Source organism: Corvus cornix, chromosome 5 (assembly GCF_000738735.6).
Source record: "Corvus cornix cornix isolate S_Up_H32 chromosome 5, ASM73873v5, whole genome shotgun sequence".
NCBI classification, from domain to species: domain Eukaryota; kingdom Metazoa; phylum Chordata; class Aves; order Passeriformes; family Corvidae; genus Corvus; species Corvus cornix.
Window position 1 is genome coordinate 11374567 of NC_046335.1, and position 18027 is coordinate 11392593.

Here is an 18027-nt window from a genome sequence, read left to right on the forward strand (position 1 = left end):
TGCTGCTGAAGTTATTGTTAGCAATAATTTTACTGAGAAAAGAAGAAGGTGGATTAAAAAAAAAATGTTCAGAAAGAGAAAGAATGAGTGGTTAAATAGCAGTGTTCTGCAAGCTATACTTAGAATCAATCATCTTACTGTTTTCTCAGCCACACTAGTGATCATGAATCCTGTATCTTTCTCCAAGTTTGGTGGTTGTGCCAGCCCTTCATTCTTAGAAGCTTCATGTGTCCTGTACAGGACTTCACAGTAGGTTTATGGATTCAGGAGAAAGCTCTGCTCAAAGAGGGGCAGGAAGTGAAAGGGGATTTGTTTGGTACAGCACACCAGAGAGTGCAAAAGGAAGAGCAAGCCATGAAGATAGAGAAATTGAAAAGGAGGTAGGAAAAGAAGGAGTTATTTGTAGCTCATGACAGACATTTTGTTCAATGAGGAGTTCTTCTGCCTTGACTAACTTTCGTTTGGTGACTGGAACTGGAATTCCATTGGGCTAATTTGGAACTGACCACTAACACCTGGAAAAACATTTTTCAACCTGCAAGATCCGTAGACAAAAGAAGTATGCACATAGAGACAAATATTTTGTCTCTCTAACCTCCCAGTTGTATGTATGGCAACGGCTAAAGCAAAATCTGCAAATGAAGTCATGTTTTCTTTTCTCTCATGTCATCTCACTGGGAAAAAAGTTACATTTCTCAAAAAAAATGAAATGGTCTTTCTCCCTTCCTCATACATGAAGGCCCTGACATATAATCACTGCACATTTGCATTTGGCTCAAACTCACCAGGCTGCTTCTAAGATATACTGGATCTTGAGGGGAGGAATTTGTTAGTCAAAAGATCTTATCATAGAAAAACTGTTACAGAATTTTGCAATGGCCTCGCTGCTCTGGAAAAAACCCAAAACCAAACCAACAAACTACATAAAACAAGCATCCCCCTCTCCCCCCAAACACCACAAAACCAAACTGAATAAAGAGCTAATAAAGAGAGATGTTTGGCTAAACATCTTCCATGTCACCATTGGTTAAAACAAGTGGGAACACAGGTAGGGATACAGTTACAAGCTGCTGTGGTTACAGGAGCCACTCTACTACTGAAGACACAAGGAGTCATGAGCTACAAACTTCTTCTCTGCATCTGCACCTTGCAGCTGTTAGAAGCAATGTGTGATAGATTCTAGAACCTTCTTTTGAGTTTTGAAATCAGTATCAGTCCGGAGGCATTAATTGTTGCCTTTTGAGAAACAAGGCCTGTTTTTTTCTGGTGAGAGGAAGGTGCTACTGTCAAGTTTGCTGCTGGGATGTTGTGAAGATCTGCCTCCTTGAACAGCCGGGTTCTTGCACATTGCACAGTCATCAAAACATAGTGGGAGCAATAAACCCAAATCTCCTGAGAGATAAGTACTGATAAGTAGCAACTGTAAGGAGGAGATTCGAGCATGCCCACTCTAGCTGGGATGCAGGTAGGAACTCAAAAGCAACACTTCAATAACTTAATGTAGGCAGTTATCCTTCCCCATACCCTGACACTTCTGGTGTTTTTCAAGTCAAGGCATTCAGTATGGCTAAACATTGGCCATCTCCCCACCTCAGGCTGGCAAGGTAATGATGCAGAGTGTGACTGATAGCACAGTTCACCTCTGTCTCCACACCAGAGATGAAAGATCCAGTCTTTTGGGCAAACCAAACCAGCCAAAACCTGACTACTGAGAGGAATTTCCAACTGACAAATAGATCAGAGGTCTCTCTATATCCTAAAGCATTCTTGGGCAAAAGACAAAATAGAATGTTTCAAAATGCAGGGCTAAATTTATATATGCAGTGCAATACTGCAGATGTAATAGACTATTGTACCATGATAGACACATTTTTGTTGGTCTTTCCACAGAGAGAATTCTATCAAAAGCATTCAAATACTTTAAATGGTGATATCACTAAAACTTAGAAGCTGTGAGTGGTCCTATGTATTAAATATACAGATATATGTGGATAATTTTATAACCATAATTACATGTCTTTATAATTGCAATGGTTTGACATCAATGAAACTCCAAAACTGGGTGTGGTTTTATATGGTAAATACATAGATACATATGGGTGATTTTATAACCATAATTACATGTCTTTATAGTTGCATAGGTTTGTGTACACACAAAAATATGTGATACTTAATAGTCTTTCTCCTAAAATATCAAAGGCAATAAAAAATACATAGTTTTTCACGTTTGTGCGATCCCTTTGGGCCAGTTCCTGTGCTCTTTTCTTAGTGCTAGAGCTGTAGACATAGCATCCAAAACCAGGAGAGTCGCAAGTACTGCAGATTGACTGTAATCAGAGCCTTGTTCCCTTTTAAGAGAATTCAGTGGGTGTTCCAAATTGAAAGATTTTGTCTTAACATGGTTTTATACCTGTATTCACAAACAATACTGCCTCAATCACTTTCAATCTCAAGTGTACACGACTGACTAGTAATTTCCTGTGTTTGTGACATGCCATGATCTTGCTTGATGCTGTCAAACTTTACAACTACACAGGAAAGCAGTGGCAGGTTGATAGTGAATGACCCCTGGTAAGTTATTTTGAAATTGCCAGACTTTGCTCTGCAAGTTTAGTCTCTCATAGCAACATGGGCAGCATATCATTCTGTGCTGGCTTCATTAAAAGAAAACGATTCCGTCTTTCAGTTAAAAAAAAAGAAAAGCTGTAACTGTTGAAGCAGCATGCACCTAATAAGCTACTTCTAAATCTGGCTCCATCATTTCAGTCTGTGAACTAGCACAACAGAGCTTGCAGAATCCTTCTCAAGTAAGTATTGCTTTCTCTTAACTGCATGTTTTTATTTTTTTTATTTAAAATTTATAACAGGTAGGAAAGAAGTCTTCAGCACTGAATTAGTGGTGCTGCAATATGACAACTGGGTGCCTGGTGCATGAATTAACATGCTCTGTTGTTTCATTTGGCAGACATTACTGTCTTTAAAATGAAATAGTTAATACATTAAGGTACAAGACAGCAAATTATATGGATGAAGCTTCCTAAAGCTGCAGTGCTGGAAAGCTAATGAAATGATTTATAATTGACTGTCATGATAGGGGTTTTTTAATGAGTTATGTATCTTTTATTTGCATAATGCACATCATGGAACATGTCTATTTGATCTCATCAAAACTGGAATATTTATTCTGAATGTTACTGGCCATTAAGAATGAAATTAGCAAAATAATTTATATCTTCAAGAAAGGAAAAATTCAGGCAGTGGCATTAATATTAATAAAGCTAGTATGTACACATTAAACCTAGCTTAGGTTTGTATTAAATGATGAAGGAAAATATATGTGGTGCATGACTTTGTCTAATTACACAAAGTATTAGTCAAACGTTGCTAAACCAAACAGAGTATAGATGAAATAATTGTTTGTATGAAAAACAACATAAATGCATAACATTTGCCCAAACAAACAGGACATACTGTAGCATGCTTTCTACAAGAGTATTTAAACAGCTCTGGTGGACATGTCTCTTTAATATAATGAATGAGGTGGGACTATGGTCATGGAAGGAAAATAAATAGCGGTATTTTGCTTCATGTTTAAATTGCAACTGTTGTAATAGAAAGGAGTTAGGGACAGGCAATGTGCAGGGCTACTGTTACATTTGGTATGCAAACACACACATATCCAAGTACAAACAGACCTTTTATTTTCTTATTTAGTCATAGCTGCTTATCACCAATTCCTGTAACATGCAACTCTGATTGTAAACCTGCAGGTTTGCAGCATTCAGCAGAAATATATTGGAGCTGCAACAGAGACATTACAGCACCAGAACTAATCTTCTGGAAATGTTTAGAACAAGCATATCCTATACCTCCAAGTAATATTATTTATCATAGTTTTTTATGTAGGGAAGATTATGCTGCAAAAAATTCACACTGTTTAGTTAACTTCCACAGAAAACTACACAAATACTTCCCTCCTGCTCAAGTTATCCATCCCCCAATAACCCATGGTAACAGCAGTCAAGAAATTACCATTTATTTCTCCCAGTTATTTTCAAATTACTCAGAACAACAAATTTTAAAACATACTTCCAGCCCAACTCATTTATATGCAGGCAAGTTTTTTATAAGCAAACTTTTTCAGGACATACTGAAGCATGGAACTGGAAAAACCATTTCCTTTTTTACTGTGTAATAGAAATAAAAAGTTTTTGGCAGATTATGTATACGCAGAGATAAAGAATGGAAACAGAGATAAAAAAATTACTGTGTTCCAGGTATGGTGAACAATAATATAGCCTTCCTTTTGCAAGCAACATTAGACTTCCCAAGGGCTGGCTCTGAAGAGCCTAATAAATTAGAAGCCAATAATGGAGAGGTTTAGTCTGACATTCCACAACCCTTCCCCAAATCTCAAGAAAACACAGCATAGTAATAACAAGACCAGTAAATAGTGAAATTTATGGTACCATCTCTACAAGACTAAAGGAGACATCAGTGAGCAGAAATGCCACTAACAAGCTTAGACTGTTTCCACAGCTGTTACTCTTTACTAGAGGTGGCAATCCTCGGTATTTCTGAGACAGACTGGGAGGGTGAGGAAGAGGTAGAGAACTGCCTTTGGGGTGTCTTTAAGGGGAAATGGTGACTTCGTGATAGAGGGGACAGCGTTGTCCAGGTAAAAAGGCTTATTCCTTCCTTATACTTATACTAATCCTGCAAAAGAATGATCCTAATGAAATGCCACAAACCTAGTACAGGTCTATTGCTCTTATGAAGTCAAAGTCCCTATGGGGGGTGTAGCATTACCCACTACAAAGAACTGTGAATGTTTGTATTATGCTCTGGAACAACTTGGTCAAACACATATTTCACTAATTTAAATAAGCTCATTGGACAGGGGAAAAAAAAAAGAAGAGATAGAGAATATCACAGCAGCATCTTATTCCTTATGTGGTTTATGCATTTAGACTTACCTTCCAGTCTTAAACTCTCCTCTATGTTTAACATTTAATTAGAAGAATTGCATATTCCTGCAGATATAAAAAAAAGATGACAAGAAAAACACTGCTGTACTGAAAGATCTCTTCAATACTCCTTGAAGCATCAATGGGAAGGACTTTGGGTAGCCTTAGTTCACCACTAATGTGGTATGGGATCAGAAAGAGACATTATACAGCTTCAGAGACAGCAAGGCCTTGCAGATTGTGGCATCCAGCATAAATTTAGGAATGGATTAAAGTAAAATAAACTGGTATATAAAATATCATTAATTTTAAAATATAACATAATGAATGAGTGGGAAATATTTTCAGTCCACCTGAAGAAAAAGGCAGTGTATTTTTATCCTAAGCCTGATTTTGCATGAGAAACTCATTCCATTCTTCCACTCATTTTCCCTCTCTACTGTCTTAAATTTTCTCATGCTTTTTCTCCCTCTTCTTAATGATGATAATGATGATAATAATAATGATGATGATTTTGATTATAATAATTATTATGATTATGATTATTATTGGGAAAAAATAAGAAAGAAAAGAGACAGGAAAATGAGGAAAATGGTATACCTAATTTGGAAAGCCACATGACACTGCCAGACTACCTCAAAGAAGGACAGTTTTAAGGACTAGACTCAAAGGATTTGACACTTTCCTAAAAATATACATTTTCAAGGAGCAGTGGAAGAAACTAAGACTCCTCATCTGTGTATTCTCAGAAGGATCAATTATTTTACTGTCTTTTCACCAAGCAACTACAAAGTGAGCTGGAGACACAGAATCAAATGCTAGTGTAATGCAGATGACCTACAGCTCTACCCATCCTACAGCACGGCCACAAAAACGGTACAGCGTGTGAAGAAGAGCTCATGGAGCAGCTGGCTAAAGCAGAAACTGAGCAAGAAAAAGATGATGTTGGCAGAGGATAGAGAGCATTTTGAGGACTCATTCACAGTCAAGGTATGCAGCCGCGGTTGGTCACTTAAACGCAAATCTGATAAATTGTTATTCACAGATCCTGTTAACTTTTGTTAGCTAGGAAGCTCTATCTCTCTTAGATGGGAACAAAAATTTCTCAGACAGGTGATATTACAAGTTTTTAGTGCTAAGAAGTTCCAACATGAAGGAAAAGCTATAGTGTTTATGCTCTGAAGCTTGGCCTAACTAGACTAGTAATCTGTTCCTTACACAGTAGATCAGCCTCATATAATTTTGTATTCCTCTCTTCCAAGCAGTCCATTGTCTGGACCGTGGATAAATAAAAGACCACTTAAAACACTTAAAAAAAAATTAGTCTGCTGCTTCATTTCTCTGGCTTTTCTCAGCAAGAGTAAAATTTCTCTTCATGGGAGACAAAATTCCGTTGGTAATTAAGGGTAGCCAAACGTCATTAGCTAGTGCCACAAGTACCTTGTATATATCTTTGAAAAACTTTAAAGCTATGTGCAGTAACGTGTCCACAGTGCCATTTTCTACTGCTAAGGAGCAGACAACACTACAGCCAACAGCTTACAATTGATACTGATTTGGCTGCTTGCACTATAATGGAAGGTGCTCTGACAGGATGATATTGAGGACAGTAAGAGCCTGTGTCCAATATGCTGTTGTACTGGAATTAAAAAAAAAAAAAAAAAAAAAAAAAAAGGTGTATTAAAACATTTTGTGCTTACATTTTTCTCTTTAATTTTTCATTTATTTTTAAAGCTGTAAATATAGCTTGCATTTTAATTGGGTGTCTGTCTCTAATTTTACTGCAGCTGTAGCATTTGCCAGAGAACAGTGGCTCTTTTTTCAGGGTGGTGCAGGATTTATACCAAAAAAAAATCTCTTTTCTAATGCTCAGCACTTCTTACAGGCCTATCACAGCTCTGTCTAGTATACAGCTATAAATTAAATGAATCAGACTTACGGATGTTGACAAGAAAGATGACACAGCAATTTGTTGCCTTTAGTTTAGTCATCCTGTAGTTGTAAAACAGATAAATGTTTTACTCATCATGGTGGAGAGGTTGATTAATGAGAATTTAGGGCAATTTAGATCCATTATATATTTTGATTTAGATTCAAGGCTGAATGCAAACACTGTCCACCATGCAGATTCCTGCATAGAAACATTAGTCTTTGCTCTTTAAGACACCACAGTACCTTTTCACCTCCTTTTCATGCCAACAAAACCTACCATTTCTTAAGAATCCAGACTGGTTTAATGGTGGCAGTACTGGTCCAATTTTCTGTTTGTCGTAACGTGTTACAAATCTACCAACAACTGATAGAAAAAGGAAAAACCCATTTTAACTTGTTCACATTAGCAGTCATACATTAAAATAACTGAATATTCATTCTACTGGTCCTGAAGACAGCTAGATCTTACAGACTTAGAGCAAATGCCTGCTTAAATTCTCCTTAAGGCTGAAACACTTTCAGGCAGAACCTAGTGAGGTAAAACCAACACATACAACACTGACTGCATCTCCACTCCATTACAAATTGTTTGTTCCAAAAGGAAAGAGAAATGGTGAAAGTAATATTTAGTGAAATTGAATTTTTCCTGTGTGAGGCCTAGCATCCTAGAAAGAGATATTATTCCCATTAATTAGAAAATGTGGTAGAATTTCTGGAGAAGAACAAAACAGAACAATGCTGAGAAGAATTTAAGGAAACACTGTCTTGCTGATGAAACTGGTCTAGGCAACCTTACATTAAAAGCAAATTTGTATTTGACAACCAATACAGAAAAAAAAGAAAAAGAAACCATCTGTTAGAAAAACCCAGAGAGGAACATCTGCATTATTTAAAGGGATAAACTGAAGTGTAAAACTGAAAGGTCTCATAAAACACTTCAAAATTAACTGCATTAATTGTGAAGAGGACTGGATAAGATAAAATTTTCATTAAAGGCAGGAGGGAAGAATACATCTGAGCAAGAATGGGCACTGGGAGAGTTGGGATATAGCTATTTTAAGAGTGGAGTATCTGCTGAGGGATGTACATATCTGTAGGGCAAACTGAGAGCTTTGAACTGAATGCCATTCCTACAAATAATAGTAAGTTTGGCCCTGCTGCTTAGGCAATATTTCTGAATAGTTGAAAGGATGAGTGAGAACTAGGAACAAAAATACAGGAAATACACACCATTATAATGTAAAACTTGTTCTTTGCTTCAACAAGAACAGCACAGACAACAGTGTTATTATTCATCCATAATCTTGGAGTTTATTCACTGACTGTAAAAGACTCTGGAACCAGTCTTAATTGCAATTAAAATAAACCTCAATATTGTTTAAAAATCAGATTTACTTTTTTTTAATAATAACTTAAAAGTTTTTTATGAATTTCAAAATGTAAAAAACCTTTATACATGTTTGGGTTTTTTAATGTAGATAATCTGCTGAAGATATTCTTGTTCATGTATCAAGAGACATACTCTTGGATACAGAAGAACTTAGTACTAAAACTGTTGAATATTTTCTGCCTTGATCCAAAAATGATCATATCTTCCAGAGCTCTACACAAAGAAACTTCTAGTTGTCATAACAACATCCTGCAGCAAATACAAGAAAGCTTGTACTTGCTTTTAGTACAATTAGCAAACATCTCCTGAAGACTAAAACCCAGGGATGTTATTTAAAAGGGAGGGTGGAATGTTTGTTTTTTTTAAATTCCCACAATATTCAGCTTTTAAATTAAAATCATAAGCCAATGGTATGTAGAAATATTCCATTACATCAAGTCATATTTGCAGGTAACTCTGTTATGCTCCATGTTTATACATGGAGGTTTCTAATAATGTCTTTCTAAAATGACATGCAGAATATAAATAAGCCTAAATTTAGAAAAATCTTGATGTGTTTTCCTAAGTAACAAGTTTACTAGACAAATTCCTGAATGTTTCGATCTTGTCAAATGCAATACTAAGTCCTTATGAAAGTCCCATTTAAGCTATGATCTTAAATATCATGCTGTTATAAATGTTCCAGGTTCAGAAGTTTATCAGGAAAGGATCAGTGTCACTCTGTTTATGTTCTTATATTAACACTAAAATAGGATAGAAAAACTTAGCCATTGCAACACACAAAATCACAAACTGTATCCACTCGAGTCCCTAGAAAGGGTTCACTTATGAGCGAGCCCTGATGGTATCTGGGGATGTGTCCTTATGCAAGATTGGGTATCATAGAAGTACATAGAAAAATACAGTCCTTTCCTAATTGAAAGAATACAATATAGTCCTTTCCTAATTTAAAGGCCAGTTAATGGCAGCTACAGACCAAAGTGCAGGTATTGATCAAAGGTGAATGAACTAGATAATGGCAGAGCTGCTGATAGAGGAAATCTTATTTATAGTGAAGTCTGTTACTTAGGGCAGACAGTTTTCAGTTGATTTGCACAGACATACTGTTTTATTCCAACAATGGTGCCCACCATTTCTAAAGCAGGGCAAAATTAATGCATAACTTTTTCTCTTAAGATTATTTTAATGTTAATGTGACTGGTTCAGAAGAACCTAGAAATCTGGCAAGCATCCACCTAGCTGAGGCATATTGTAGTAATAAAGAACAGAAGAATTTTAGCTCTCTGAAGGTATTTATTTCAAGAGTACAACTCAGACTACTGCAGCAAAGTATTGCCATCCACAGACACACCCGCTTGCATTGGAACAGGAAATTCCCTATATCAGCAATGTCTTCAAAGAGATTTAAATACATAAGGTAAAATAACTTGAACACTTCAAAAAATAAGTCACTTAACATATAGAAAATAAATAATGACCATCAAATAATTATAAATAAAGTTCAAGATATCAAACATTCATATTTTTAATCATATTTTGTTGTAATATTCAGCTTCTCTATTTGTACACATAATGGAAATAATTTCTGGATTCAGGTAGTCTCTAGAGAATATTTTGGCAAACTTACTTAAGAGAACACTGAATAGTTACTGTTACTACAAACTTTGATAACATCTGTTCTGACCAAGATTTGCACTGATTGATGTTAAAAGATCTGTATCATTTAAGTAAGAAGAATTATTTTTCATTTTGCAGCTGTGGATTATATTTTTTTCTTAATAATCAGATGTGTCTGTGTCATATGTCTAGTGTCATTAGGCAGAAATCATCTGAAGAAAGAGAAACAGCATTATCAGCTGTATGACACCCACAAGTGTTATGTACCTTACCTAAGTTACCTATGACCATATATCTATATATATATTTGACTGCTGTGCAAATAACATCTTTCTGAACAAAAGAGCTCTTTCCTGACAATAAAAGAGAATTATATGGTCCATTTTTATTGACTGTACCACAGATTTTTAAATTCATACCTTAAAATTTGCACACGTGCAATGGATAACTGAATTTGTGCTTGTAGTTAACATAGCTTTATTCATGTACGAAGGAGCCCAATCTCTCATGAATAAAAAAGCTCTTCTCCAAATATGTACAAGTCATTACAGGTTCTGGATCAACAATGAGGCTTGCTCTATTTCTGAAACAGGCATTATTAATGAAGTCCATTAAAACTGCAGAACTCACCCATTGCCAAGCTCTAATGGATCTGGAAGGCAAAAGACCTAGGATAGATTAGCATAGGCTCTATGCAATTCAGAATCCTGTGTGCTTCAAGAATAACATTAAGTTTGTAGAAGTCTGTATTGGACATACTGAAAAATCCCTAAATTCTGGCTTTACAAGAAGAGAGTAGTGCTGTATTGTTCCCTGACTGCATTGAAAATGTCATGAAAATCTTTGTGTTGACAATTGAAAGCATTTGCCAGCCCTTTAAACTGCTAGCATTCACATTCAAGTGAGAGAGGCATAAATTAATCTAAAACAAGACAGTGTGAACCAGATTTATGCATTTTAATCCCCATTATCTCTGTGATCAGGATAATGTTTGTAGGATGCAATGGAATGGCACAGTCCCATCGAAAAAATGGAAGCATTTCAAAAAGTAATTCCAGTAAAAGCAATTGATTTCTGATGTGTTAAAAGGATCTTCATGTCCCCCTGTTATTTGCGAAATTAATGTACTTACTATGTTAATTTGAGAGATTTGCAACACTTCAGCAGCTTTTATGAACTATGATTTAAATGAGTGTTGGAATTACCAACGTGGAGACAATAAATTCTAGGCAGTAAGTAAAGTGCCTTATAATGAGGGACCTAAATGTCTGCTTCAAAAGCACATGGAAGTACATTTCAGCTCAAGACGCTGTTGACCTGTCAGCTATGCATTATATTTTAAAATGTGCTCTTATCTTTAAGGAAGGTCACTCAGTTTTCTCTTTGTCAGTCTCTTTCTCTGCTTGCTGCATTTTACAGTGATGTAAGCAGAGTCTGAATCCCACCACACAAAAAGGGGAAAATCACTTGGTTTCACCCTTATGCTAAAGTAAGGAGATGAAAAAACAAAAAAACTCCAGCCTTTCAAATTTATCAGTCTTTTCTCTGGTCATTTCCTGTGGCAACACATCATTGGGGCACTACAAATATCCACGCTGATTATAAAGTCAGACTATAGCCTTTAATCTCACTTAAACTAGTCCTTAGGTTCCTGCATGTACCAACCAAAAATAGAAATTCTTCACTTCAGAGTTCAGACTTGCCTGTCTATAAAGACAGTAAATAATGAGAACTTCACATACAAGGTACTGAAAGAACTTTTCTTTACTACTCCAATCTCATTGACAATTTTGAAATATTGCACCTTGCTTTGGAACCTAACCTTTTAAAATTATTTTAGAATTAAAATTATGACAAAAACAAGCAGGTAGGAAGTGAGAATCACGTTTTGTTTGCTTTTCTGGATCTAGCAGATTTGTCACTAACTTTTTTAATAGAACAGCAAACACTAGTAGCATTAGGACAATATAGCATGACCTTCTCTACTATTGGATTTTAAAAAGCCCTGAAACAGAACCACCCCAGACTTTACTTAGTGAGAATTGATCTACATCATGGTAGTTTGGTTTCCAGTTCAACAAACAGGAATATATCATATGTTGCTCTGGGTCAATGAAAGCCCATGCTTGTCCACTGAGCACTCAATACCCTGGAAAATTTGCATGTCCTATAGATTCTGTTCATTAGTATGGTTAATTAAAATTATGAGAGTTTGCTTGTGATGTAATTATGAAATACATGCATAATTTGAGGTGCACATGGGACAAATGTGGTGGGTGCATTGTTATGCCCTTCGAAGACATACCTTTTGTCTTATAAGTTAGACAAGGATTTATGGGAATCCCTCTTTCACTGACAGTATTTGACATACAGACACTAAAGTAAATGGAAAGGTTCCATTTCCCCAGTTAAGCCAGAGGGTGCTGTGCCTGGAAGATCAGCCAAGCAAGAGGGGGGTGGCAGGGTGAATGAAGGAAGAGCATGCGGTGCGTGCACCACTGCATGCGCACCAGAAGTACGAACTGATGCAAAGAGGAACCTCTCCGGAGATTTGACAATGAACAGTTACTCAAAACGCTGCAGCTCCAGTGAGGACAGCTTTGAGTTACCAGGTAGACCAAGGTCAGAAGCTAAAAGCTTTGTTAAAAGCAAAAATAAGGATGAAGGCTATCGACCCCATCGATCAAAGCACTGTCAGAAAGGGGGTGAAAAAACTCACGGACTGGAACACTCTTCTCTAAATCCAGCAGAAGTGGGAAATGCAAGCCAAAAGCTCCAGAGGCAGAAGAAGGCTCACAAGAAAAGCAGTTCCTCTACATCTGATTTGAGCTTGGTGAGTCAAGGATCATCAAGTTCATTGTCTGTTGTGGAAGAAAAAATAGAAGCTAAACTCAAATTCTCTCAATTTATTAATGAAGTTACTTTCAGAGTGCTTGATCCCATGAGCCTGAGGGCATACCGAGCTGCTAAACTGAAAAATACCTTTCCATCCAGTGTGAGAAGCTTAGATGATTTTCATATTAAGAGAAAGTCTCCTGAAAACTGGAAAGAAAACATTCTAGATGGGAAGACCCATGAAGAAGTAGACTTAGAGACTCTGAGAAGTGACGACATCGTGGCTGGAGCACACAAATTAGAGAAATCGTTGTCCCTGGATACAAGTCCCTCTTTCAGGTCGTTTGATAATGGTGTCTCATGCAGAACAAGATCTGGCTTGCCAGTAGAAATTATGATTTCTCAAAGCAAAGGAATGCCAGCCACAAAATCTGCGTCTCTTCCTAGAAGTACAAGCATGGTGAGCTCTCTCAAATATGTTCTTTGGGTGGTATATCACAAGTACTTACGCGTTAGTGTGACTATTTGAAAAGTGTTTCTGTCTTCCTGGGTGGGCTCTTACCATGTGAAAAAACTTTCTTCCAGGGTGAGAAGAAATGTGGAATGTTTATTTTTAATAGTTCAAGGAACCAGCTGTAGAAGGTATGGGAGGAAGGAAAAACAGAATACAATTCCCTTGTCCTTTTAGTTTGGTGTCGTAGAAGATGGCTTTACAATATCAAACTAGAAAGTTATTCCTGCACTGCAATGAACCATGTGTATAACCAGGTCACCTTGATATGAGCAAGGCACTTTCAGAAAAGGGTGAAGAGAGCACTGTGATGGACCACTCGGGTATTTAAGCTCGCTAGTTTAGAACTTGCTCAGGTATCTCTACACTAAACAAGAATGCTCACTTAGTGTGTTTAAGTACTACTCAGAGCTCTGACATCCTGAAAGTGTTGCTAATGTTTGTGTGTCTGGAATTAATATGTATCAATTGATAATTTCTTTGTTGATGTGCTAAAAAACCCCCAAGCAGACACAAAATCTTAGCAACTAAAAAAAAAGAAAAAAACTAAAAAGGGCTGAAGCTTTCTTCTATGGTCTGGTAAAAAAAAAATTTATGTGTTTAATCTTTTCATACGAGATTCTTGGTTTTGTTGAGGAAGAGGTATTTATGCTTATGAAAGTGGGCAAAGGGAAATTGTTGCTTGCTAGCATGGCATGGTCTGAAATCCTGAACTGCCAAACCTTGAACTGATACATTATGTTAGTATCTCTCCAGAGTAGTATTTGCAATTCCACTAGAACAATAAAGGTCCAGAAACTATTGCTTAAGACTATACACATGTACACAGACGTTGCTAAACTGGGAGCTATTACCAGTGCATTATTCTTTAAAAATTCTATTCAAGTTTAAAAACAAAGAAACAAAAAGTTATTTCATTTCACAGAGGACTGCAGCAAATAGGAGAACATCCCAGTCTTAAGAATTTCATTCAAGCTTCAGCAACCCGAGCTTAGGATTTTATGTCCTTGGATGTTTTAATTGTGACCCGTCAAAGATGTCTGGAGGGAGAAGAGGTGAAAGGTAATGAAACAGAGAAAATTTCCACACTATGTTGTGTCACAGCTCCTCAATGAGAGCTGTCCTGCAAAGGGGTGAGGAGGCTCCAGTCTGAGCCCATGGCAGGATATGTTTTTTTCAAATTTTAATTAAGCTTCTGTCAGAGCATCTTTTCCAGTGGACTTGATTATACGTACAGATTGAAACTTCCAACCGATCAAGTACTCACTGACTAAACACTGCCGAGCGCTCTGTAATTCCACACAGACAGTGTAGGCATCAGTCTACTCTAGTTTAAGCATCAGTCTGCTCTAAGCCTAGTCATTTAAATTAAACACAGTAGTTACCCAACCTTCTACCTCAACAAAATGCCTCAGACTGCAGAGCTCAGCATGAGAAAAGAAAGGAGTGGCAGGGCAAAATACAAGAGCAAAACATGTTCAGCCACATCTACAGAGTCATGTCTTTGCATTCACAGATGCAGAAGCTTTGACTTCAATGCAATTTATTTAGTGCCAGTCCTCACCTGAAGCATGCCTAGCAAGAAGCAGAAGGATAACTGTACAGTCTCGGGTGTCATTATTGTAAAGATATTTTAAAAGTTCTTTTTTATGTAATGTTCATTTGAATACACATATAGAACATTGCCTAAAACTGTTTCATGTTTTAGTTGCCAAGTTATTATTCGTGTGCAGAAGATAACCTTTGAGAGAAAGAAATTATAAGATTACATTGGCTTAAATATAAAAACTGGATAGCAGAGGTATAATAACACACATCCTAAAGAGCATGAAAGAACATGCCTGAAAGTTTGAGGTTAAGAAAGCCCCACCTCATTAAAAAAATGTGACTCAGAAGATGAATGCTGTGACATTGCCTCCTGTCTATTATGTTTTCTGAAGACCCCTAAGGTGTCCACAACTACCTCTGTACAACAGTTGATTGGATCCAGACCCACTAAAGTGATTTTCAACTTTTAGACTTCTGAGAACTGGTCAAAATGTTCAATTTCTGCAGCAACTATTTATTGGTTCAGCTGCTGCTGAAATGAAATCTCACAAAAAAAAACAACCGTCACTGTAGATTTATGCAGAGGAATTTCTGGACAGCTAGCAGAATAAAAAAAAGGTTGCTTTATTTCTTGACTGAAGTTAAAGGGAATTGGGATAGGTAGAAAGCAATTCCAAAATACAATGACTATGTGGTCTAAATATTTTAGTAACCTGGCCGGCAGGATGAAATAATTTTTCTTTTCTATGTATTGATCTAAATTTGAAGTCACTGGACAAACAAGCAGGAAAGACAAATGCTATAACTAAATGAAAGCAAACCTCTGAATCCACACCAATGTAGTGGAGGGTGTGCAACTCGAGACTGTGTCATACTTCCAGGCTGAAATGATATGAGCAGTTCAGTGGGCTGAAAAATGCAGGAAATATCTGAAAAGGGTTGTACACAATGGAAGGTTTCTAAGAACTGGAAAGACATGCTTGTCAGTCTGTCAAAGGACAGATCAATACAGAGAGAAATGTGGAGGGATCCAAACAATACATACTTTTTTTATTAGACCCAGGGTATGTTTCAAAGAAAGCCAGGTATGAAAGGAGATTAGCCTGTGTCTTTTAATATATATTTTATCTCAAATACATTTGTTCCAAGTAACCAATGCCTTCAGGAAAGCTTTATACACCACTACTACTGTTCCAGGAAGAAAATACAGGTAAAAATTTAATTCTTGAATGATCATACAGGATCTTCAGACTGACTTCAGACCTGAGTAAGTCTGCAGCACCTTAAGGTTTGAATCAACCTGAAAATTACATTTCAGTTAAATTTAGTAATACATGAATGAGGTCTCATCATGAGACCAGCTAGGTCTCATCTTTACATACCTACTTTTACCTGCACCAGGAACCATATAACACAACATTAGACATTGGCTCTTCTTGATCACAGGAAGTCAATTTCTTTCTTCAAAGAGCTGTATCTTTCCATCTTACATTAAACTATTTCTGTGTGCAAGAGGTCTCAGAAAAAATTTTTGACCTCACCATTTCAACTATATGTATACATATCCTAAGGAATTGTGCATTTCTCACCTAAGACCATGTCATTATCATGCAAAATAAGTATGGGCAAGCCTGATCAATACAAATGACTTACTAAGCTGCAAAGGCTGTCTTAAAAAACAAGCTAGGGTTGGGATAGTGCCACTTCTACACTTTGGAAGTTAAGACTTCAGATACTGTAAACTATGACTGAATAAGGCAGGTGGTGAGAGGCAGAAACTTTGCCATGCTCCACAGGAACTTAGATTCCTCATAATCATCATAATCATTCCCTAGACACCCCCATATATTTGGATCACAGAATATTCTGAGTTTGAAGGGACCCACAAGGATTATCAAGTCCTGCTCTTAAACGAAGGCCCACACAGGGATCAAACCTGCAACCTTGGCGTTATTAGCACCAGGCTCTGACCAGCTGAGCTAGGAATGTTAAGGAGTGGGAGGGACCTTAAAGGCCATCTCGTCCCAATGTCCCCTGCCATGGGCAGGGACATCTTTCACTAAAGCACATTGCTCAAGACCTTACCCAACCTGGCCTTGAACACTGCCAGGGTTGGGGCATCGACAACCCACCTGGGCAACCTGTTCCAGTGCCTCACCACCCTCACAGTGCAGAAGTTCTTCCTAATATCTAACCTAAATTTCCTCTCTTTTAGTTTGTACCCTGTATTCCTTGTCCTATCACTGCAGTTCACAAGTCCCTCTCCAGCTTTCTTGTAGCCCCTTCAATTACTGTAAGGTTGCTGTGAATTCTCCATGCAACCTTCTCTTCTCCGGGCTGAACAGCCCCAACTTCCTCAGCCTGTCTTTGTAGAGAAAGGTGCTCCAGGCCTTTTTTCATCTTCTCTGGACTTGCTCCAACAGTTCCATGTTCTTCTGATGGGCACACCAGAGCTGGATGCAGCACTCCAGGTGGGGTTTTACAAGGGCAGAATAGAGCGGCAGAATCCCCTCCCTTAACGTGCTGCCCACACTCCTTTGGATGCAACCCAGGACACGGTTGTTTTTCTGGGCTGTGAGCACACTTTGCCAGCTCATACTGAGTTTTTCATCAACCATCACCCCCAAGTCTTTCTCTGTAAGGCTGCTCTCAATCAGTTCTCTGCCCAGCTTGTTGCTCTGCCTGGGATTGCTGTGATCCAGGACCTTGCATTTCACTTTGCTAAGCTTGAAGTCTGTGTGTTTTAGTCTCAAGGGCCAAACTTTGACCCCATATAAGCAATTCGATTCCCTCCCATAGCCTTAGCAAAACTATTTGAAAACAAAAGATTCTCTTACTCTGATTTCAGGCAATGTATTCCCTAAAGGATTTAATTTCTATAACCCTTGAGAGAGAAGGGAACAATTGCCTGTTACAAAGGCTTGCATCCTTATAAAATGCAGATGAATGAAGCACAAACTAGAATAACACCCCTTTTCATTCCTCTAACAAGAAAACATTATTACAATAGCTACTGTAAAGAAGAAAAACAACCAGAGTAGACATTTATCTAGGATAATGAGAAGATTCAAAGATCCATGTATATCTCTAATCCAGGTAGGCTGTTTAATTCTTAAGGAACCCTGTGGTAGCCACTGAAGTACAGTGTCACAGACATTAACACAAACAAGGAAAATTTTATTAATTTCTGCTCTTTTACTATTTGTTATCCATGAGGATTCCTGCTG

At 37.4% G+C, this 18027-nt stretch overlaps 1 protein-coding gene across 9 annotated transcripts in view; it reads left to right on the forward strand.

The window, feature by feature from the left end:
* The first annotated feature begins 2414 nt into the window (after positions 1–2414).
* Positions 2415–18027, forward strand: part of BEGAIN (brain enriched guanylate kinase associated) — a 160459-nt gene continuing 144846 nt past the window's right edge. For 3 of the 9 annotated variants that reach the window (XM_019285771.3, XM_019285782.3, XM_010395019.4), the window contains exon 1: positions 12386–13201. In XM_019285771.3, the coding sequence (XP_019141316.2) occupies positions 12464–13201 (738 nt within the window). In that variant the 5' untranslated portion in view covers positions 12386–12463. Of the gene's footprint in view, positions 2808–5749; positions 5958–12385; positions 13202–18027 lie in introns of those variants that run through there. The other 6 variants (XM_039553158.1, XM_039553160.1, XM_039553162.1 and 3 more) reach the window with 6 other exon arrangements.